Source organism: Stylophora pistillata, chromosome 1, assembly GCF_964205215.1.
Source record: "Stylophora pistillata chromosome 1, jaStyPist1.2, whole genome shotgun sequence".
NCBI classification, from domain to species: Eukaryota; Metazoa; Cnidaria; class Anthozoa; order Scleractinia; family Pocilloporidae; genus Stylophora; species Stylophora pistillata.
The window spans coordinates 18,790,982-18,809,345 of NC_142519.1; the positions used below are offsets into that span (position 1 = coordinate 18,790,982).

At 37.8% G+C, this 18,364-nt stretch overlaps 3 protein-coding genes and 1 non-coding gene across 4 annotated transcripts; all 4 read right to left on the reverse strand.

Annotated features, from left to right (window-relative positions):
- Window positions 1-1,099: 1,099 nt before the first annotated feature.
- LOC148741527 (trace amine-associated receptor 3-like) lies at window positions 1,100-2,929 on the reverse strand. Its single transcript, XM_088736436.1, has 2 exons — window positions 2,805-2,929; window positions 1,100-2,637 (listed from the first exon to the last, which is right to left on the reverse strand). Exon 2 carries the CDS (start codon window positions 2,615-2,617, stop codon window positions 1,703-1,705), a length of 915 nt encoding a protein of 304 aa, XP_088592562.1. The 5' UTR covers window positions 2,618-2,637; window positions 2,805-2,929; the 3' UTR covers window positions 1,100-1,702.
- Window positions 2,930-4,091: 1,162 nt separating this feature from the next.
- LOC148741528 (octopamine receptor beta-2R-like) lies at window positions 4,092-5,279 on the reverse strand. Its single transcript, XM_088731679.1, has 2 exons — window positions 5,187-5,279; window positions 4,092-5,022 (listed from the first exon to the last, which is right to left on the reverse strand). The coding sequence occupies exons 1-2, from the start codon at window positions 5,251-5,253 to the stop codon at window positions 4,133-4,135; spliced, it is 957 nt and encodes a 318-aa protein (XP_088587805.1). The 5' UTR covers window positions 5,254-5,279; the 3' UTR covers window positions 4,092-4,132.
- Window positions 5,280-13,243: 7,964 nt separating this feature from the next.
- On the reverse strand, window positions 13,244-15,194 carry LOC148741529 (octopamine receptor beta-2R-like). Its single transcript, XM_088747015.1, has one exon. It carries the CDS (start codon window positions 14,532-14,534, stop codon window positions 13,668-13,670), a length of 867 nt encoding a protein of 288 aa, XP_088603141.1. The 5' UTR covers window positions 14,535-15,194; the 3' UTR covers window positions 13,244-13,667.
- Window positions 15,195-16,864: 1,670 nt separating this feature from the next.
- Window positions 16,865-16,937, reverse strand: Trnai-aau (transfer RNA isoleucine (anticodon AAU)). Its single transcript has one exon. It is a non-coding gene; the product is annotated as a tRNA-Ile (tRNA).
- Window positions 16,938-18,364: the final 1,427 nt, after the last annotated feature.

Below are 18,364 nucleotides of genomic sequence, written 5' to 3' on the forward strand. Positions count from 1 at the left end.
CTGAACTATCGAGACGAGAACTATTTACACTAATTACAATTAACAAAGACGAACGACAGAACTGATAAGAAAAAAAAAAAAATAATAATAACTCTCGTGGCTACATAGCCCCCCTAATGAACCACTAAAGTCCACAGTTCATTACTTAACGTAACTATTGTCCGACGCGAGAGTAAGTTTATCCTTTTACAGTATGGATTTTCAATTCCATTGCATTCTTCTTAACAACAGGTTCAGTTTCTCTTTTTAAGCTTTGTTTTCTCCCTCTAAGAAACACAGTTTAGTCACTGGTCTTGTAAGAATTGTGGTAGCTGTTTGCACCTTGGCAAACTAATAAATACAGAACTGAACTATCGAGACGAGAACTATTTACACTAATTACAATTAACAAAGACGAACGACAGAACTGATAAGAAAAAAAAAATAATAATAATAACTCTCGTGGCTACACACCGGTTTGGCGTGTATTTGGCATATCACGTTACATTTCATCCACTTTGCTTCCTAAGGAAAGATATAGATAGCTATCTTCAATATAATTTTGAACTCTTTAAGACCAGCTTAACACCGTTAATCATTTAAAGACGTTTCTTTTGAAGGAGTGAAATTATTCATCTTCAAACTTAGTTATCTGAACTTATTTGATAATTAATTAAAACTCGTAATTTGAAATTCATCATGGCAGGTACATTGACACTATGTCAGAAGCATTTCATTTTCAGCGTCACCCTAACTCGGACGACGCTATTGATTTGTATAACATTAACAGTGCGCGCATGCCCAACTACAAAATAAAATGGGATGAAAAATGTTCTTTAACAGACCAGACTCATACAATGAAAATCTGGTTGAATAAGTTCATTTTTTTAACAGTTCTATTACTTAAACACGATTAACTTATAATCCGAACTCGATTCAAATGTATTAGGCTTTTTTCTATAAAAGCCTAATGTATTGCTTTCTCTTAAAAGCTCCCGGCTTTCCATTGTGTGAGACCAGTCTGAATTTGCATAGTAGGATGTTGTTAGGAACATCATCCTAAACAAATCGATTATTAAGCGTGAAATAATCCAAGAAACGAATGAAGCCGGTATTTTCGGATACGAGATTTATTCCGTCGAGATAATTAATCAACCATTATGAACTGCATATCTGTTGTCCAAGTCGATCGCACAAAGTCTGATAACACTACTGTAGTTCACAGCACTAGACAAAAAAAAAAAAACAAGGTCACCATTTATTTCGCTTTCTTTTCCTGCTTGGATTCCAAATACGAAAAAAAACAAAGGAGACATTTACCAAAACAGGTAATACGTATGATGGACGATCCTCGCAGTAGATAGCGCTATTTGAGCAATAGCGAAATTCAGACCATAAAAAAAATCAGGCCTGTACGGGACTCGAACCACTGACCTCTGCGATACTAGTGCAGATATTTATTCTATCTCAAAACAGGTAATGATCGCTACATTTTATGACTTATCTTTAACCATATAAAAAATTCCCCTGACTATGAACCAGAAAGGATACCGCTTGAAACTCTCGAGTCTCCTTACAGTTTGGTCAATGAACAATATCAACTCAGTTGATAAAAGGAAATTATCCATAAACATAATTTTAATTTCCTACCATAGTTATTGACTGTTAACTCAAATTCTGTCTAAGAAGTTTATTCAAGGTTTGCTGTTCTGATTTTTCGTGTTCAAGCAATATGATGGCTGCGTAGAATAAAACAGTTGTTTTCATTACTCATTTGGTTTCTCTTTTTACTCCTAATACAGCAAATATACCGTTTTATCTCCATATTTATGTCTCTCTTGAAGATGGCATAACCGACAGGGTTAATGGCGGAGTTTAATACAATAACAGGTATTTTATAGTATTTATCATCACATGGTTTTTTGTCTTTCAAGACGTGTATGAAGCTACATCGCAAAGCGAATATGAAGGCTAAAAGGAATATGCCAATAACAATTGCCATTATTTTTACAGCAGCCTTCTCCTGGACTCTGAACAAAAATCGCTGGTTAAAGTGGAGTTGTTTTGCTAAAATGCGTGCGGCTCTTTCGTGCCTATAAACAGTGTAATACATTGATCCAAAGCAGAATATTAGACTGCAACACGGCAAGATTTCTAAAAATACCATTAGAATTGAGATCAGCACTTGAAACAGCAGAATCTCGCTAAATACACACAACTTTAGTAAAAGACCCAAGCCAAAAACAACTGGAATGGTCCAAGAGATAAAAAGCATCTGGAAAACGCGTCTGCGCGTCATATAAGTCAAGTAACTTAGTGGCTTTACAACAGCAATGTAACGATCCAAGACTAAACTGCACAAGTTTGTCATAGATGAGTACATGAACAGCCACCTTATAATGTCCGCACCTTCGGCTATGTAGGCCTCAGGGTCGCATCCATTTATCTTCTCGCAGACAAAAAGCGACGGAAAAGCAGTCAACCCAGCACAGAAGTCTGCCACAGCTAGAGAGACTATAAATGCGTTAGTTTTGGTTCGAAGCCGCCGTCTGCTACAAACAAGGAAGATAATAAAGCCATTTCCAGAATAGGTCAGGATGGAAAGAGACCAGCCAAGAATCCAAAACCACGTTTCCATTTTATGGTCTTTAAGTAGCCCTTCTTAAATGAAAGGTGAGAAGATAAACGTTGGGTTAGGAACTAATGTAAGACCGCAATTCCTCAATTACAAAACATTTGGAAACACCTGGTGATGTTATGATGTATTCTCCCTAAAACACATCATAGTTGACAAATCAACCTGAAATTAATAAGGCTACCCTTACCGTTAATTAAGTCAACAGCCTCTATTCCTTCAATGTAGTCAATGAAATAAAGGAAGGAAACTCATCTCAAGAGAGGCTCGCTCGAGGTAAACATTTGCGGACCTCTTGATGAAAATCGCTCTTGTCCGCGGTGATATGAACCTTTTTAATGATCAGTAAGAAAATAGTTTCTAAAGATAGCTTAATACGGGTTTTGACAACCTATCATCTGACAGCTTAAAGACATTGTCAGGGCTTCTTTTGTTGCCTCAAAATAAAATTTTTCGATTTTTTTGTAAAAAAAGAGAGAAGGAAGGGTGGAGAGGGAGGAATTCTTGAGAATTTCAGACAGCCTCTTTTTTCATCTTCTAAATGGAAAAAGGAAAAAAAATGCAAAGCTGCGGACAACAACAAGACTGTTATCTAGGAAGTCGATTTTTTGGCTCAATTCACAGTTGTTTTTTCCTATAGTATTGTTTGCAAAGCGTTTCTTAATTAACAAGTGAACATTTGCGTTCTAGTTGCAGGGGTGTTGATGTCAATTGCTGTCTGCGTTTGTTAAATTTAATAATATCAAACACTAAACCCTTTCTGGTTATATCAACTAAGTTGAAATTTAACAAATGGTAAACACCACAGCGTACACTATTGAGTTATGAAATGTTAACGCTTGAAAAGCTGATATTATCTTAAATATTCTCCATATTCTTCTCTACACATTTACTGTGGCACTGACAAGGAGAATTTTTTTTTATCAATCAAGAGCTTCTTTGGTTAACGTTTATCCCCTTCATTCACAACAACTGAACTTAACGGTTGATTCAGCGGTGATACTGTCAAAAGCAATTTAACGCCAGCCCAACCTTAAGGTTCTAAGGGATTAACACAGCAGATTCAAGTTGTTTGATTTCCAGATATTGTGCCTATAAGAAAAACAGGTGATCTCAACTGACATCAAAACTAGAACTCATTTGCACTTATTTTCTTCATTTGCATCGTGTACAGACACACTGTCGTCTGCGAAGCGAATCTCTTCCGGAAAACGTTTTATTTCTAATGTTTAAACTTAGTCTTCCTTGCGCTTTTCAAAACATGTGCAAATTTCAGGCATATCTTTTATCCGCTCGGTTGAATTTTGCCAGCTTCACTCAGAACAGAGAGTTAACGAGCGAAAGATTACTTTAACTGCTAAGTTCTCGCTTGGGCTTGTTTCCTAAGAAAAATTAAAGACAGGTAGCTAAAGTTAGATATTGTTACACATCAAAAAGACAGTTTTTCAAAAGAAAACAGATTTCTATCAACATTTACTTTATTCAACTTTATTCAAATACAGTAAAAGTTGAAACACTTTATTGCGATCTTCGCCCGACACAACACACGCTTCGTTTTATTTCCTCTTTTATGTCCCTCTTGAAGAAAGCATAGGCCACAGGGTTGACGGCAGAGTTTAAAATGAGGAGAGGTATTTTATATTCTTTATCATTACATGGTTTTTTGTCATTCGGAATTTCTACAAGAGTACATCGCATAGCAATTGTGTAGGTTAGAATGAAGAGGCCTATAACAATTCCCATCACTTTCACAGCCGACTTTTCCCCGCTTCGGAACAGATATCGATGATTATAGCGGAGTTGTTTGGCTAAGGTGTGGGCGGCTCGTTCTTGCTTATAAACAACATGAAACATTGAACAAAAGCAAAAGATGAGACCACAGGACGCCAGGAACTCGAAGGAGATCATGATCATTATCCCAAAAGATTTTAAAAAAAATGAATCGTTGTCTTTAAAAGCGAGCCATCTTAGAACATAAGGAAACACAACAAGAATTGAAAGTGTCCAAGAAATACAAATCATCTGAGAGACACGTTTGCGCGTCATGAACAATAAGTATTTGAGAGGCTTCACAACAGCAATGTAGCGATCCAGGACTAAACTACATAAGTTTGCTGCAGACGCATACGCAAAAAGCCACCTCAAATAATCCACCCCGTTTCCTCTAAACGCTTCGGGGCTGCATCCCATTGTCTTCTCGCAGACGAAAAGTGAGGGAACAGCAATCAACCCAACACAGAAATCCGCCACAGCAAGGGAAACGACAAACGCATTGGTTTTGGTTCGAAGCCGCCGTCTGCTACAAACAAGGAAGATAATAAAGCCATTTCCAGAATAGGTCAGGATGGAAAGAGACCAGCCAAGAATCCAAAACCACGTTTCCATTTTATGGTCTTTAAGTAGCCCCTCTAAAATGAAAGGTGAGAAGATAAACGTTGGGTTAGGAACTAATGTAAGACCGCAATTCCTCAATTACAAAACATTTGAAAACACTTGGTGATGTTATAATGTATTCTCCCTAAAACACATCATACTTGACAAATCAACCTGAAATTAATAAGGCCACCCTTACCGTTAATTAAGTCAACAGCCTCTATTCCTTCAATGTAGTCAATGAATTTTAAAGGAAGGAAACTCATCTCAAGAGAGGCTCGCTCGAGGTAGACATTCGCGGACCTCTTGATGAAAATCGCTCTTGTCCGCGGTGATATGAACCTTTTTAATGATCAGTAAGAAAATAGTTTCTAAAGATAGCTTAATACGGGTTTTGACAACCTATCATCTGACAGCTTAAAGACATTGTCAGGGCTTCTTTTGTTGCCTCAAAATAAAATTTTTCGATTTTTTTGTAAAAAAAGAGAGAAGGAAGGGTGGAGAGCGGAGGAATTCTTGAGAATTTCAGACAGCCTCCTTCTTCATCTTCTAAATGGAAAAAGGAAAAAAAATGCAAAGCTGCGGACAACAACAAGACTGTTATCTAGGAAGCAGATTTTTTGGCTCAATTTACAGTTGTTTTTTCCTATAGTATTGTTTGCAAAGCGTTTCTTAATTAACAAGTGAACATTTGCATTCTAGTTGCAGGGGTGTTGATGTCAATTGCTGTCTGCGTTTGTTAAATTTAATAATATCAAACACTAAACCCTTTCTGGTTATATCAACTAAGTTGAAATTTGTCAAAATTTGTCGCAAGGTTTCAACTATCCTGAGCCATCCTCTTAGAGCCTACTTCCCTGAGACCAAGATCACGAAGTATAATTTGAGAAATAAATCCCCTGTCATGCCCGCTATTCGCACAAACCGTTTTAAGAATACATTTTTTAATAGAATTGTTTTTAAGTATAATGTAGCTTTGTGAAAGTGTACTTCCTGTATTAGATGTAACATAAGATATGTAATTTTATCTTTTGAACAATAAAGACACACACAAGACACACACACACCACAGCGTACACTATTGAGTTATGAAATGTTAACGCTTGAAAAGCTGATATTATCTTAAATATTCTCCATATTCTTCTCTACACATTTACTGTGGCACTGACAAGGAGAATTTTTTTTTATCAATCAAGAGCTTCTTTGGTTAACGTTTATCCCCTTCATTCACAACAACTGAACTTAACGGTTGATTCAGCGGTGATACTGTCAAAAGCAATTTAACGCCAGCCCAACCTTAAGGTTCTAAGGGATTAACACAGCAGATTCAAGTTGTTTGATTTCCAGATATTGTGCCTATAAGAAAAACAGGTGATCTCAACTGACATCAAAACTAGAACTCATTTGCACTTATTTTCTTCATTTGCATCGTGTACAGACACACTGTCGTCTGCGAAGCGAATCTCTTCAGGAAAACGTTTTATTTCTAATGTTTAAACTTAGTCTTTCTTTCACTTTTCAAAACATGTGCAAATTTCAGGCATATATTTTTTCCGCTAAGTTGAATTTTGCCAGCTACACTGAGAACAGAGAGTTAACGAGCGAAAGATTACTTTAACTGCTAAGTTCTCGCTTGGGCTTGTTTCCTAAAAAAAAATAAAAAGATAGGTAGCTAAAGTTAGATATTCTTACACATCGAAAAGACAATTTTTCAAAAGAAAACTGATCTCTATCGACATTTACTTTATTCAACTTTATTTAAATACAGTAAAAGTTGAAACACTGTATTGCGATCTTCGCCCGACACAACACACGCTTCGTTTTATTTCCTCTTTTATGTCCCTCTTGAAGAAAGCAGGGGCCACAGGGTTGACGGCAGAGTTTAAAATGAGGAGAGGTATTTTATATTCTTTATCATTACATGGTTTTTTTTCATTCGGAATATGTACAAGACTACATCGCAAAGCAACTGTGTAGGTTAGAATGAAGAGGCCTATAACAATTCCCATTACTTTCACAGCCGACTTTTCCCCGCTTCGGAACAGATATCGATGGTTATAGCGGAGTTGTTTGGCTTAGGTGTGAGCGGCTCGTTCTTGTTTATAAACATCATGTAACATTGAACAAAAGCAAAAGATGAGACCACAGCACGTCAGGAACTCGAAGGAGATCATGATCATTATCCCAAAATATTTCAAAGAAAATGAACCGTTGTTTTTAAAAGCGAGCCATCTTAGAACCTAAGGAAACACTCGACCTCCCTTATACACTTAGGTAATTTTGTCCATAGCCTGGGCCCTAGAAATCTAATAGAGTGTTTACCATAAGTGACAGTTTCATACCTGGGTATTGAGAAATCGGCTTGCCTCAAATTGTAATTACTATTGTGTACTTTAAAGATGTTACTTATAATATGCAGGACACAATTTATGCTTTGCTTTGTACATGAGGATGCACATGTCCTGTAAGCGCCTATTTAGTAGAGTGGGAAAATCTGCCCTCTCTAATAACTGTTCGTAACTAGAATTATAGTTCTTGAAAACCGCCCTAAGTCCTCTTTCTTGAAGTCTTTCAAGCTTTCGAGTGTCGCTGGCTTTGCAAAAGTGCCACACTAGGTGACAATATGTGAGGTATGGTAAAACCGCGCTATTGAACAGTGTTAGCTTAGATTTCGTAGGAATTAAATTACGTAATCTCATTAGAACGCCAATTCTCTGGCTAGCTTTTTTACAGATAGAGATTATATGCTCCGAGAAACTTAGCTTGGAATCTAACTCTACTCCTAGAAGTTTAATATTATCTTTAGTTTGGATTTCAACATCATTCACAAAGATGTTACTGTCATTTTGAGTGAAGCCCAAGTTCAAAATCTGATATTTCTCAAGGTTTCCCGCCAGTAAGTTAGAGTCATACCACGTTGTTGCTAAGTTGGCACTATCCTTTAACTGGGATGTGACAGCTGCCTGATCTGCACCCGCGTGGTAAATCTGGTGGTCGTCTGCATACATAGACAATTTCGCTGTAAGACAGTAGGATAGATCATTCTGGAAAACATTCCATAATAACGGGCCAAGCGCGGAACCCCGACGACAGCCACGACTCACAAATCGGCTCGAACTAACATGACGGCCGATCTTTACTTGATATTTCCGTTCATTTAAATAGCTTTTTAAGAGTTGAATAGTGCTTTCCTGGAGACCGTACGCTTTAAGCTTCCATAGAAGTAGTGGTGGGTGCAACGAGTAAAATGCCTTTCACATATCTGTTGAAAGTATGCTCAATATCTGTTGAAAGTATGCCTATAGCCCGAATACGGGTATGTCCACAGTTTTCCTCTGTTCAGCTCTACGACGAACTCTTCTCTTTTCATAATCCTGGATCCTCTTAGAGTTGTATGCGTCACAGACTACCCTAGTGAGTCTCTTCCATTGGGCTCTGTTGTTCACGGTTGAAAGCTACCGATCTAAGACGCGGCCACACTTCAATACCCTTTTGCAAGTGTCCTTGAAACGAACCTTGGGTCGGCCTACTGGGCGAGAACCATGGGCTAACTCAAAGTACAAGAACTGCTTTACCAGCCTATCGTTGTCCATTCGACTAACGTGTCCTAACCAGCGCAGGCGAGTCCTTACCAACATCACCTCCATGTCTTCAACGTCCGCGCGTCGCAACACTTCTTCACTGCTGATGTAATCTTCCCATTTGATGTTTAAGATAAGACGTAGATAACGCTGTTGTATGGTACGGAGCTGCCTGACTTCATGTTGATATAGAGTCCAAGTTTCACTGCCATACATCAGAAGGGGCATTAGGCATTGGTTGTACACAGCAACTTTAGCTGGAGCTGCTAGATCATGCGAGTCGAACACTCTTGTAGTCGACCAAATGCACATGACGTTGCTTGAGTACGAGATGCAAGTTTCTCCTTCATAGAGTAGTCACTGCTAACATAGCTGCCGAGGTACTTGAAGCGGGTGACGTTAGCTAATTTAGTACCATCTACGAAGAACTCAGCTGTGTTACCAATACACAGAGTCTCTGTTTTAACCATGTTGATGCACAGGCCCATCCTCTTAGCAACGAAATTGTAGGAGGCCTAAAACACATCACAAAAAATTAATCAGCCTGAATTCTTGCCGCTGTTGCTGTTAGGTCAACAACCTCCATTCATTCATTGGTAAGTCATGAAATATAGGAAGGAAAATGATTGTAAGAAAGGCATGCTCGGGGGAAACACTCGTCAGTGCATCACTGGGTAAAAACGCAAGAATTACCAAGTTTGCGTCAACATGACATCATCTATGAACAGAAGGAACAGCTAGCTAAGGAATTTGACAACTCGTTTGTAACAGCTTGAGGACATTGTCAGGTCTTGAAAAATTAGCATTCTAAACCCCAGCATAACTATGAACATTCTCCTAACTCTTTTCTATAAATTTTCTATGGTAATGAGAAAGAGAATTTGTCTATCAATCAAGGGCTTCTTTGGTTAACGTTTATTCCCTTCTGATTCTCAAGAACTTACTTTGACTCAACGGTGATGGCGTAAGGAACAATTTGACGCTAGTCAGTCTTAATATTATGAGGGTTAAAAGTAGAAAATTCAAAAGTTACTTGTTTGCCAGGTTAGAATTGTTTCTTGCAATAAATTAAACTAGCTGATCTCAACTGACATCAAAACTAAAACTCATCTGCAATTTAACTAAGAAGAATATCATATCCCTGGGAAGCTTGCATCCTATGCGCAAAAAGCGGATCTCGCCTTTTAAGTCCTTTTTTCCCGCTCTTTTGAATTTTACCAAATTCACTCAAAACAGAAAGATAACAGAGAACAAAAAGACAACAAAAGTTATTTCATATCCGACATTAGAAAATACTCTGATATGTAATAAATTTCCTGTTACCGGAATATCTAAGTATCGATTCAATAAAAACACAAGTATCATTGGTATATGAAAGTATCCTAAAACGTCTTTCTTCTAAATTCTCGGGAAAGTTATCAGAAAGTACAGGGAATCATGATAAAAAAAGGTGGATGAAAAATGAACCTGTATGTAAAAAGTGGAAGGAAGTTGAAAATTTATCCTCGTTTGTCATCCGAAATAAAGTAAACAATGAATGCAAACATCAGGAAGTAGTTCATTACTTGTTATATAAAAGCGGCCCTGAGGGCTTAAAGATCTACGTATACGCAGGAAAAAACCGTTGTTTAAGTATGTTACAAAGGTTTGCACAATGTATCAGAATTAAAAAATCTTTCAGGGGCAGTCGATAAATAAACCATGCACACATGCAATTACAAATCAGTGAAAGAGGGCGTGAGTTGAAACCTATTACCTCTTGATAGAAGTAATGATTTGCAATGTTCACACCGGTTTGGCGTGTATTTGGCATATCACGTTACATTTCATCCACTTTGCTTCCTAAGGACAGATATAGATAGCTATCTTCAATATAATTTTGAACTCTTTAAGACCAGCTTAACACCGTTAATCATTTAAAGACGTCTCTTTTGAAGGAGTGAAATTATTCATCTTCAAACTTAGTTATCTGAACTTATTTGATAATTAATTAGCACTCGTAATTTGAAATTCATCATGGCAGGTACATTGACACTATGTCAGAAGCATTTCATTTTCAGCGTCACCCTAACTCGGAAGACGGTATTGATTTGTATAACATTAACAGTGCGCGCATGCCCAACAACAAAATAAAATGGGATGAAAAATGTTCTTTAACGGACCGAACTCATACAATGAAAAACTGGTTGAATAAGTTCATTTTTTAACAGTTCTATTACTTAAACATGATTAACTTATAATCCGAACTCGATTCAAATGTATAGGCTTTTTTCCATAAAAGCCTAATGTATTGCTTTCTCTTAAAAGCTCCCGGCTTTCCATTGTGTGAGAGCAGTCTGAATTTGCATAGTAGGATGTTGTTAGCAACATCATCCTAAACAAATCGATTATTAAGCGGGAAATAATCCAAGAAACGAATGAAGCCGGTATTTTCGGATACGAGATTTATTCCGTCGAGATAATTAATCAACCATTATGAACTGCATATCTGTTGTCCAAGTCGATCGCACAAAGTCTGATAACACTACTGTAGTTCACAGCACTAGACAAAAAAAAAACAATGTCACCATTTATTTCGCTTTCTTTTCCTACTTGGATTCCAAACACGAAACAAAAAAGGAGACATTTATCAAAACAGGTAATGATCGCTACATTTTATGACTTTATCTTTAACCTTATCAAAAATTCCCCTGACTATGAACCAGAAAGGATAGCGCTTGAAACTCTCGAGTCTCCTTACAGTTTGGTCAATGAACAATATCAACTCAGTTGATAAAAGGAAATTATCTATAAGCATAATTTTAATTTCCTACCATATTTATTGACTGTTAACTCGAATTCTGTCTAACAAGAAGTTTATTCAAGGTTTGCTGTTCTGATTTTTCGTGTTTAAGCAATATGATGGCTGCGTAGAATAAAACAGTTGTTTTCATTACTCATTTGGTTTCTAGTTTTACTCATAATTTAGCAAATATACCGTTTTATCTCCATATTTATGTCTCTCTTGAAGATGGCGTAGTCGACAGGGTTAATGGCGGAGTTTAATACGATAAGAGGTATTTTATAGTCTTTATCATCACACGGTTTTTTGTCGTTCAAGATGTGTATGAAGCTACATCGCAAAGCGAATATGAAGGCTAAAAGGAATATGCCAATAACAATTGCCATTATCTTTACAGCAGCCTTCTCCTTGACTCTGAACAAAAATCGCTGGTTAAAGTGGAGTTGTTTTGCTAAAATGCGTGCGGCTCTTTCGTGCTTATAAACAGTGTAATACATTGATCCAAAGCAGAATATTAGACCGCAACACGGCAAGATTTCTAAAAATACCATTAGAATTGAGATCAGCACTTTAAACAGCAGAATCTCGCTAAATACACACAAGTTTAGTAAAAAACCGAAGCCAAAAACAACTGGAATGGTCCAGGAGATAAAAAGCATCTGGAAAACGCGTTTGCGCGTTATATAAGTCAAGTAACTTAGAGGCTTTACAACAGCAGTGTAACGATCCAAGACTAAACTGCACAAGTTTGTCACAGATGAGTACATGAACAGCCACCTTATAATGTCCGCACCTTCGGCTATGAAGGCCGTCTTTAAGTAGCCCTTCACAAATGAAAGGCGAGAAGATAAACGTTGGGTTAGGAACTAATGTAAGACCGCAATTCCTCAATTACATAACATTTGAAAAAACTTGGTGATGTTACAATGTATTCACCCTAAAACACATTATAGTTGACCAATCAGCCTGAAATTGATAAGGCCACTCTTAGCGTTAATTAAGTCAACAGCCTCTATTCCTTCAATGTAGTCAATGAAATAAAGGAAGGAAACTCATCTCAAGAGAGGTTCGCTCGACATAAACATTCGCGGACCACTTGATGAAAATCGCTCTTGTCCACGGTGATATGAACCTTTTTAATGATCAGTAAGAAAATAGTTTCTAAAGTTAGCTTAATACGGATTTTGACAACCTATCATCTGACAGCTTAAAGACATTGTCAGGGCTTCTTTTGTTGCCTCAAAATAAAATTCTTCGATTTTTTTGGAAAAAATAAGAGAAGGAAGGGTGGAGAGCGGAGGAACTCTTGAGAATCTCAGACAGCCTCTTTTTTCATCTTCTACATGGAAAAAGGAAAAAAATGCAAAGCTGCGGACATCAGTAAGACTGTCATCGAAAAAGCAGATTTTTTGGCTCAATTTACAGTTGTTTTTTCCTTTAGTATTGTTTGCAAAGCGTTTCTTAATGAACAAGTGAACATTTGCATTCTAGTTGCAGGGGTGTTCATGTCAATTGCTGTCTGCTTTTGTTAAATTTTATAATATAAAACACTAAACCCTTTCCGGTTATATCAACTAAGCTGAAATTTAACAAATGGTAAACACCACAGCGTACACTATTGAGTTACGAAATGTTAACGCGTGAAACGCTGATATTATCTTAAATATTCTCCATATTCTTCTCTACACATTTACTGTGGCACTGACAAGGAGAATTTTTTTATCAATCAAGAGCTTCTTTGGTTAACGTTTATCCCGTTCATTCACAATATCTGAACTTAACGTTTGATTCAGCGGTGGTACTGTCAAAGGAATTTAATGTCAGCCCAACATTAAGGTTCTAAGGGATTAACACAGCAGGTTCAAGTTGTTTGTTTTCCGAATATTGTGCCTATAAGAAAAACAGCTGATTTCAACTGACATCAAAACTAGAACTCATTTGCACTTACTTTCTTCATTTGCATCGTGTACAGACACACCGTCGTCTGCGAAGCGAATCTCTTCCGGTAAACGTTTTATTTCTAAAGTTGAAACTTAGTCTTCCTTGCACTTTTCAAAACATGTGCAAATTTCAGGCATATCTTTTTTCCGCTCGGTTGAATTTTGCCAGCTTCACTCAGAACAGAGAGTTAACGAGCGAAAGATTACTTTAACTGCTAAGTTCTCGCTTGGGCTTGTTTCCTAAAAAAAAAATTAAAGAGAGGTAGATAAAGTTAGATATTCTGACACATCAAAAAGACAATTTTTCAAATGAAAACTGATCTCGATCGACATCTAATTTATTCAACTTTATTCAAATACAGAAAAATTGAAACACTTCATTGCGATCTTCGCCCGACACAACACACGCTTTGATTTATTTCCTCTTTTATGTCCCTCTTGAAGAAAGCATAGGCCACAGGGTTGACGGCAGAGTTTAAAATGAGGAGAGGTAATTTATATTCTTTATCATTACATGGTTTTTTGTCATTCGGAATTTTTACAAGAGTACATCGCATAGCAATTGTGCAGGTTAGAATGAAGAGGCCTATAACAATTCCCATTACTTTTACAGCCGACTTTTCCCCGCTTCGGAAAAGATATCGATGATTATAGCGGAGTTGTTTGGCTAAGGTGTGGGCGGCTCGTTCTTGCTTATAAACAACATGAAACATTGAACAAAAGCAAAAGATGAGACCACAGGACGTCAGGAACTCGAAGGAGATCGTGATCATTATCATAAAAGATTTTAAAGAAAATGAATCTTTGTCTTTAAAAGCGAGCCATCTTAGAACATAAGGAAATACAACAAGAATTGAAAGTGTCCAAGAAATACAAATCATCTGAGAGACACGTTTGCGCGTCATGAACAATAAGTATTTGAGAGGCTTCACAACAGCAATGTAGCGATCCAGGACTAAACTACATAAGTTTGCTGCAGACGCATACGCAAAAAGCCATCTTAAATAATCCACCCCGTTTGCTTTAAACGCTTCGGGGTTGCATCCCGTTGTCTTCTCGCAGACGAAAAGTGAGGGAACAGCAATCAACCCAACACAGAAATCCGCCACAGCGAGGGAAACGACAAACGCATTGGTTTTGGTTCGAAGCCGCCGTCTGCTACAAACAAGGAAGATAATAAATCCATTTCCAGTAATAGCCAGGATGGAAAGAGACCAGCCAAGAATCCAAAACCAGGTTTCCATTATGAGATGATAAAAAGTTGTTTCATGCCTATGTTAACCAACTGACTTAGGATCAGAATCCTTGGAGCACCTGCAGGTTGATTTAATTTCGTCTTTGAAAAATAAAGAGCACTGACGTTGCTTGTCGCATCTTTTGATGCCTTAATTTAGTTTATGATGTTATCAACTACACCAGAGGTAAATTAATTGTCAAAGGACAATGGCATATGTTTTTGCCTTTGGATAAATTTTGGCTTTTAAAGATAAATATGTTAGCAGGACAAAATATTGACTTGACTATTGTATGCACTTAAGGAATACTGGAAATAGTTATGGATTCCAGAATATACCTTAAGTCTTGCTCACGATTGTTAATTGAACATTTGAAACCATGGGAGTCAAATGGTTAGCCATAAAACTGCAAAAATTTAGCCGTTAGGCGTAAAATTTGACAACATTTTACCGTCAGATGTAAAAAAACAGTAACCGAAAATATTTTCTTGTCTACGATCTGTCAAAATTTTAAACTGTTAGGGGCCTGGTCTTGTGGCCAAGTGGGAAAACAGAACATTATTCGATATCAACCCAACAGCCGCTCCTTCTAGAACTTACCGTGTTGCTTAACTCTGAGGTAAAATCGAGCAAGTAAATGTTTTTTAGAAGAATGGAGATAAATCGTTAACGTTTTCGTTAATGGTATAGTTAACTGGTAGCCGTAAAATAGGCAAAGTGTAAACTGTTTGTCGTAAAAACCATTACGCCATTGAGACGCTCGATAAAGCGCTGCATCCTCCTTCGCCTTCTCTCTTTCTGCCAAGTAAATCAAAAGTAATTTTTAGTACAAGTTCAGCCTTAAAACATTTTGGAGCCCGCTTATCATTAGTACAACATACTTCTCGTTACAACAAAAAAAGAGGCTCTTTATTACACATGAATCTTTATTCTGACGAAAATCGTCCTACCAGTTAATCTTTGATGAAAAGGCTTCGAAACACGTCACAATCACATCATTAGCCTCGATTTATCTAAGTTAATTTTCACGGAACGGGCAACTAGAAACGGGGCTTTGAAACAAGGTTATAGCCGTATATAGCATGAGAAATCAAAATGGCGGAAAGAATACCAAAACAGAAAAAATGCAACGAAAGCATAGTTGACTAGCTAGCTAGAGCAGAGAGAAACACGAGCAGGGGAAGGAGCTCGAGCTGAAGCAGGATCAGGAGCAGGGGTAGAGGCAAGGAGCAAGAGCAGGAGAACAATCAAGAGCTAAAGCAGGAGTATTAACAGGAGTAAAAGCAGCAGCAGGAGATGAAGCAGGAGCGGTAGAAAGAACAGAGCTACAGCAGGAGTATTACCAGGAGTTGAAGTAGCAGCAGCAGGAGATGGAGCAGGAGCACGAGAAAGACTATGAGCTATAGCAGGAGTATTAACAGGAGTAAAAGCAGTAGCAGCAGCAGGAGAAAGAGCAGGAGCAGCAGTAGGAGATGGAGCAGGAGCAGGAGTAGAAGCAGTAACGAGAAATGCAGCAGGAGCAGGCGGGGCAGGAGTAATTCTAGGGGGCAGGAAAAAGTGCAGAACCTGGAGTACAGATTAGGATCGATAAAGATAAGTTTGCAAGAAAGACTTAATCGTAACCTGTAGGCTGGTAAACAAATTATCTTAGGACAGAATAAGACTTAAGATACCCACTATTAGGCTTCTTCTTAAATCTTGTGGTTCCTCGGAAATTTATATGATGGAAATTATATAATGCCAATTCATAACATTCCTTTTGAGAGTTTTCTGGAGGTACCATCTAGGGCCTCCGGATCCTAAAAGATCAGGTTTCAAGTTTGGCATGGCATTAAAAAAAAAAAAAAAGAAAAAGAAAAAAACAGTAAATAAAATAACGAAGCTACTGACCAGTCAGTTGTATGATGTACTTCTTTCACAAAGAGTCTTTCAAATCACATGCTCACATCAGTGGGAAAGCCAATGATTTACGCCGGGTGCAATTTTAATTTGCGCAAAAATTAAACTTGATGACTTCAAAACGCAACTTACCGCCAGTGTGTGCCGTGACTCCGTCAAAATATTCCATAGGCTAGACGCGTACAGAAAGAGTGTACAGAAAGAGTGTACAGAAAGAGTGTACCGAAATAGCGTACCGAAATAGCGTACAAGCGGTCTTGTTGCTTATGCAATTACGGTATCGACCGGCATATTGGAGTTTTGCAACTTTTTAAACAGCAAACACTCCACTGCAATGAAAAAAATTGCTATTAAATTATCTTAATAAACGTATATGTGCACGATCCTTCGCAGTAAAGCACTATTTAAGCAATAGTGAAAATCAGACCTGAAAAAAATTCAGGCCTGTACGGGACTCGAACCACTGACCTCTGCGATATTAGTGCAGCGCTCTACCAATTGAGCTAACAAGCCAACTGGGAGCAGGCCATCAAATTAATTCGCGCAAGGATCGTGCGAAGGATCGTGCACATATACGTTTCATAACCGCAGTTCATATATATGTATTTCATATATATTTGTTGTTTGATTTATCATCTACGGGTTTATGTCGAATTAATTTGATGGCCTGCTCTCAGTTGGCTTGTTAGCTCAATTGGTAGAGCGCTGCACTAGTATCGCAGAGGTCAGTGGTTCGAGTCCCGTACAGGCCTGAATTTTTTTCAGGTCTGATTTTCACTATTGCTTAAATAGTGCTTTACTGCGAAGAATCGTGCACATATACGTTTCATAACCGCAGTTCATATATATGTATTTCATATATATTTGTTGTTTTATCATAATAAAGTTAAACAATTAAACGGAACCTCACCCAAAATACTCAAGTCAGGTGAAAAGCTCTGGTTGAGAGAATATATTTACGTTTTACAAATCAATTATCGATTGTCAAGTTATAAATTTGTTTAAATCACCGCGGTAAAAAAAAACACATGAAACACCGAAGCAATTTTTGGGGCTGTCATTAATAGTTTTTCCGCCACTGTCCCCCTGAGTTGGGGACGGTGGCGGGTTCTGTCATCGTCCAAGTGATAATAAAGCGGATAAAAAGGCATGAAAAGAGTTAAGATTTATTTCGCACGACTGCTTCTGAGCCCCATTGTACATAAAGAAAGTTGGCTACGATATCCTCTCGACTCAGTTTCCTACCCCGTGGCCACAAAGTCCTTAGAGTCGCGTCCAATTTTCACCTCGCCAACGAAAATCGGAGGGAAGGCACTCCACCCAGCACAGAGATCCGCCCCAGGAAGAGAAACTATAAAAGCGTTGTTTTGGTTCTAAACCGCCGTCTGCTGCAAACAAGGAAGATAATAAATCCATTTCCAGCTATGGTCAGAATGGAAAAAAGCCAGCCAAGAATCCAAAACCAGGTTTCCATTTTGTAATCAAAGAGTGGTTAATACAGATATACTTTAAACACTGAAAAAAAATGTATGAAAAAGATTGGAATCCCTGGTTAATTCACATTTAACAAAGATGGAGCTCTGTTCCCAGGCTGTCTTGAAAATGACTGTTTGTTGAATCGTTATTGCGGTTTATAACAAGTGTATGGAGATAGTGATCATAGCTGTTTGATCTCGGCCTCAACACGAGTCAGAATTAACGTTTTGGATGTCATACGCTTCCAACAGCTCTGTCCGGCAGTGGTACTGATGAGAATCCAAAAGCAGAGTCAGTGATCTTGTAACTAAGGATCGATGTTCAAAGGGACAGGTATAGTAATAATGTGAAATTGACTGTTTTAAGACATCATACCTATTAAAAATAATCAACGTTTTCGTTATTGATGATCGCGAAAAGTTTTTTCATAACCGGCATTACATAACACCCCTAATATGTAATGA

Coding starts and splice junctions, on each gene's coding strand:
- LOC148741528 (XM_088731679.1), bottom strand. CDS start 5,253: ATGAGTTTCCTTCCTTTAAAATTCATTGACTACATTGAAGGAATAGAG. Junction 5,023..5,186: donor GGCTGTTGACTTAATTAACG/GTAAGGGTGGCC, acceptor CTTTCATTTTAG/AGGGGCTACTTAAAGACCAT.
- LOC148741527 (XM_088736436.1), bottom strand. CDS start 2,617: ATGGAAACGTGGTTTTGGATTCTTGGCTGGTCTCTTTCCATCCTGACC.
- LOC148741529 (XM_088747015.1), bottom strand. CDS start 14,534: ATGGAAACCTGGTTTTGGATTCTTGGCTGGTCTCTTTCCATCCTGGCT.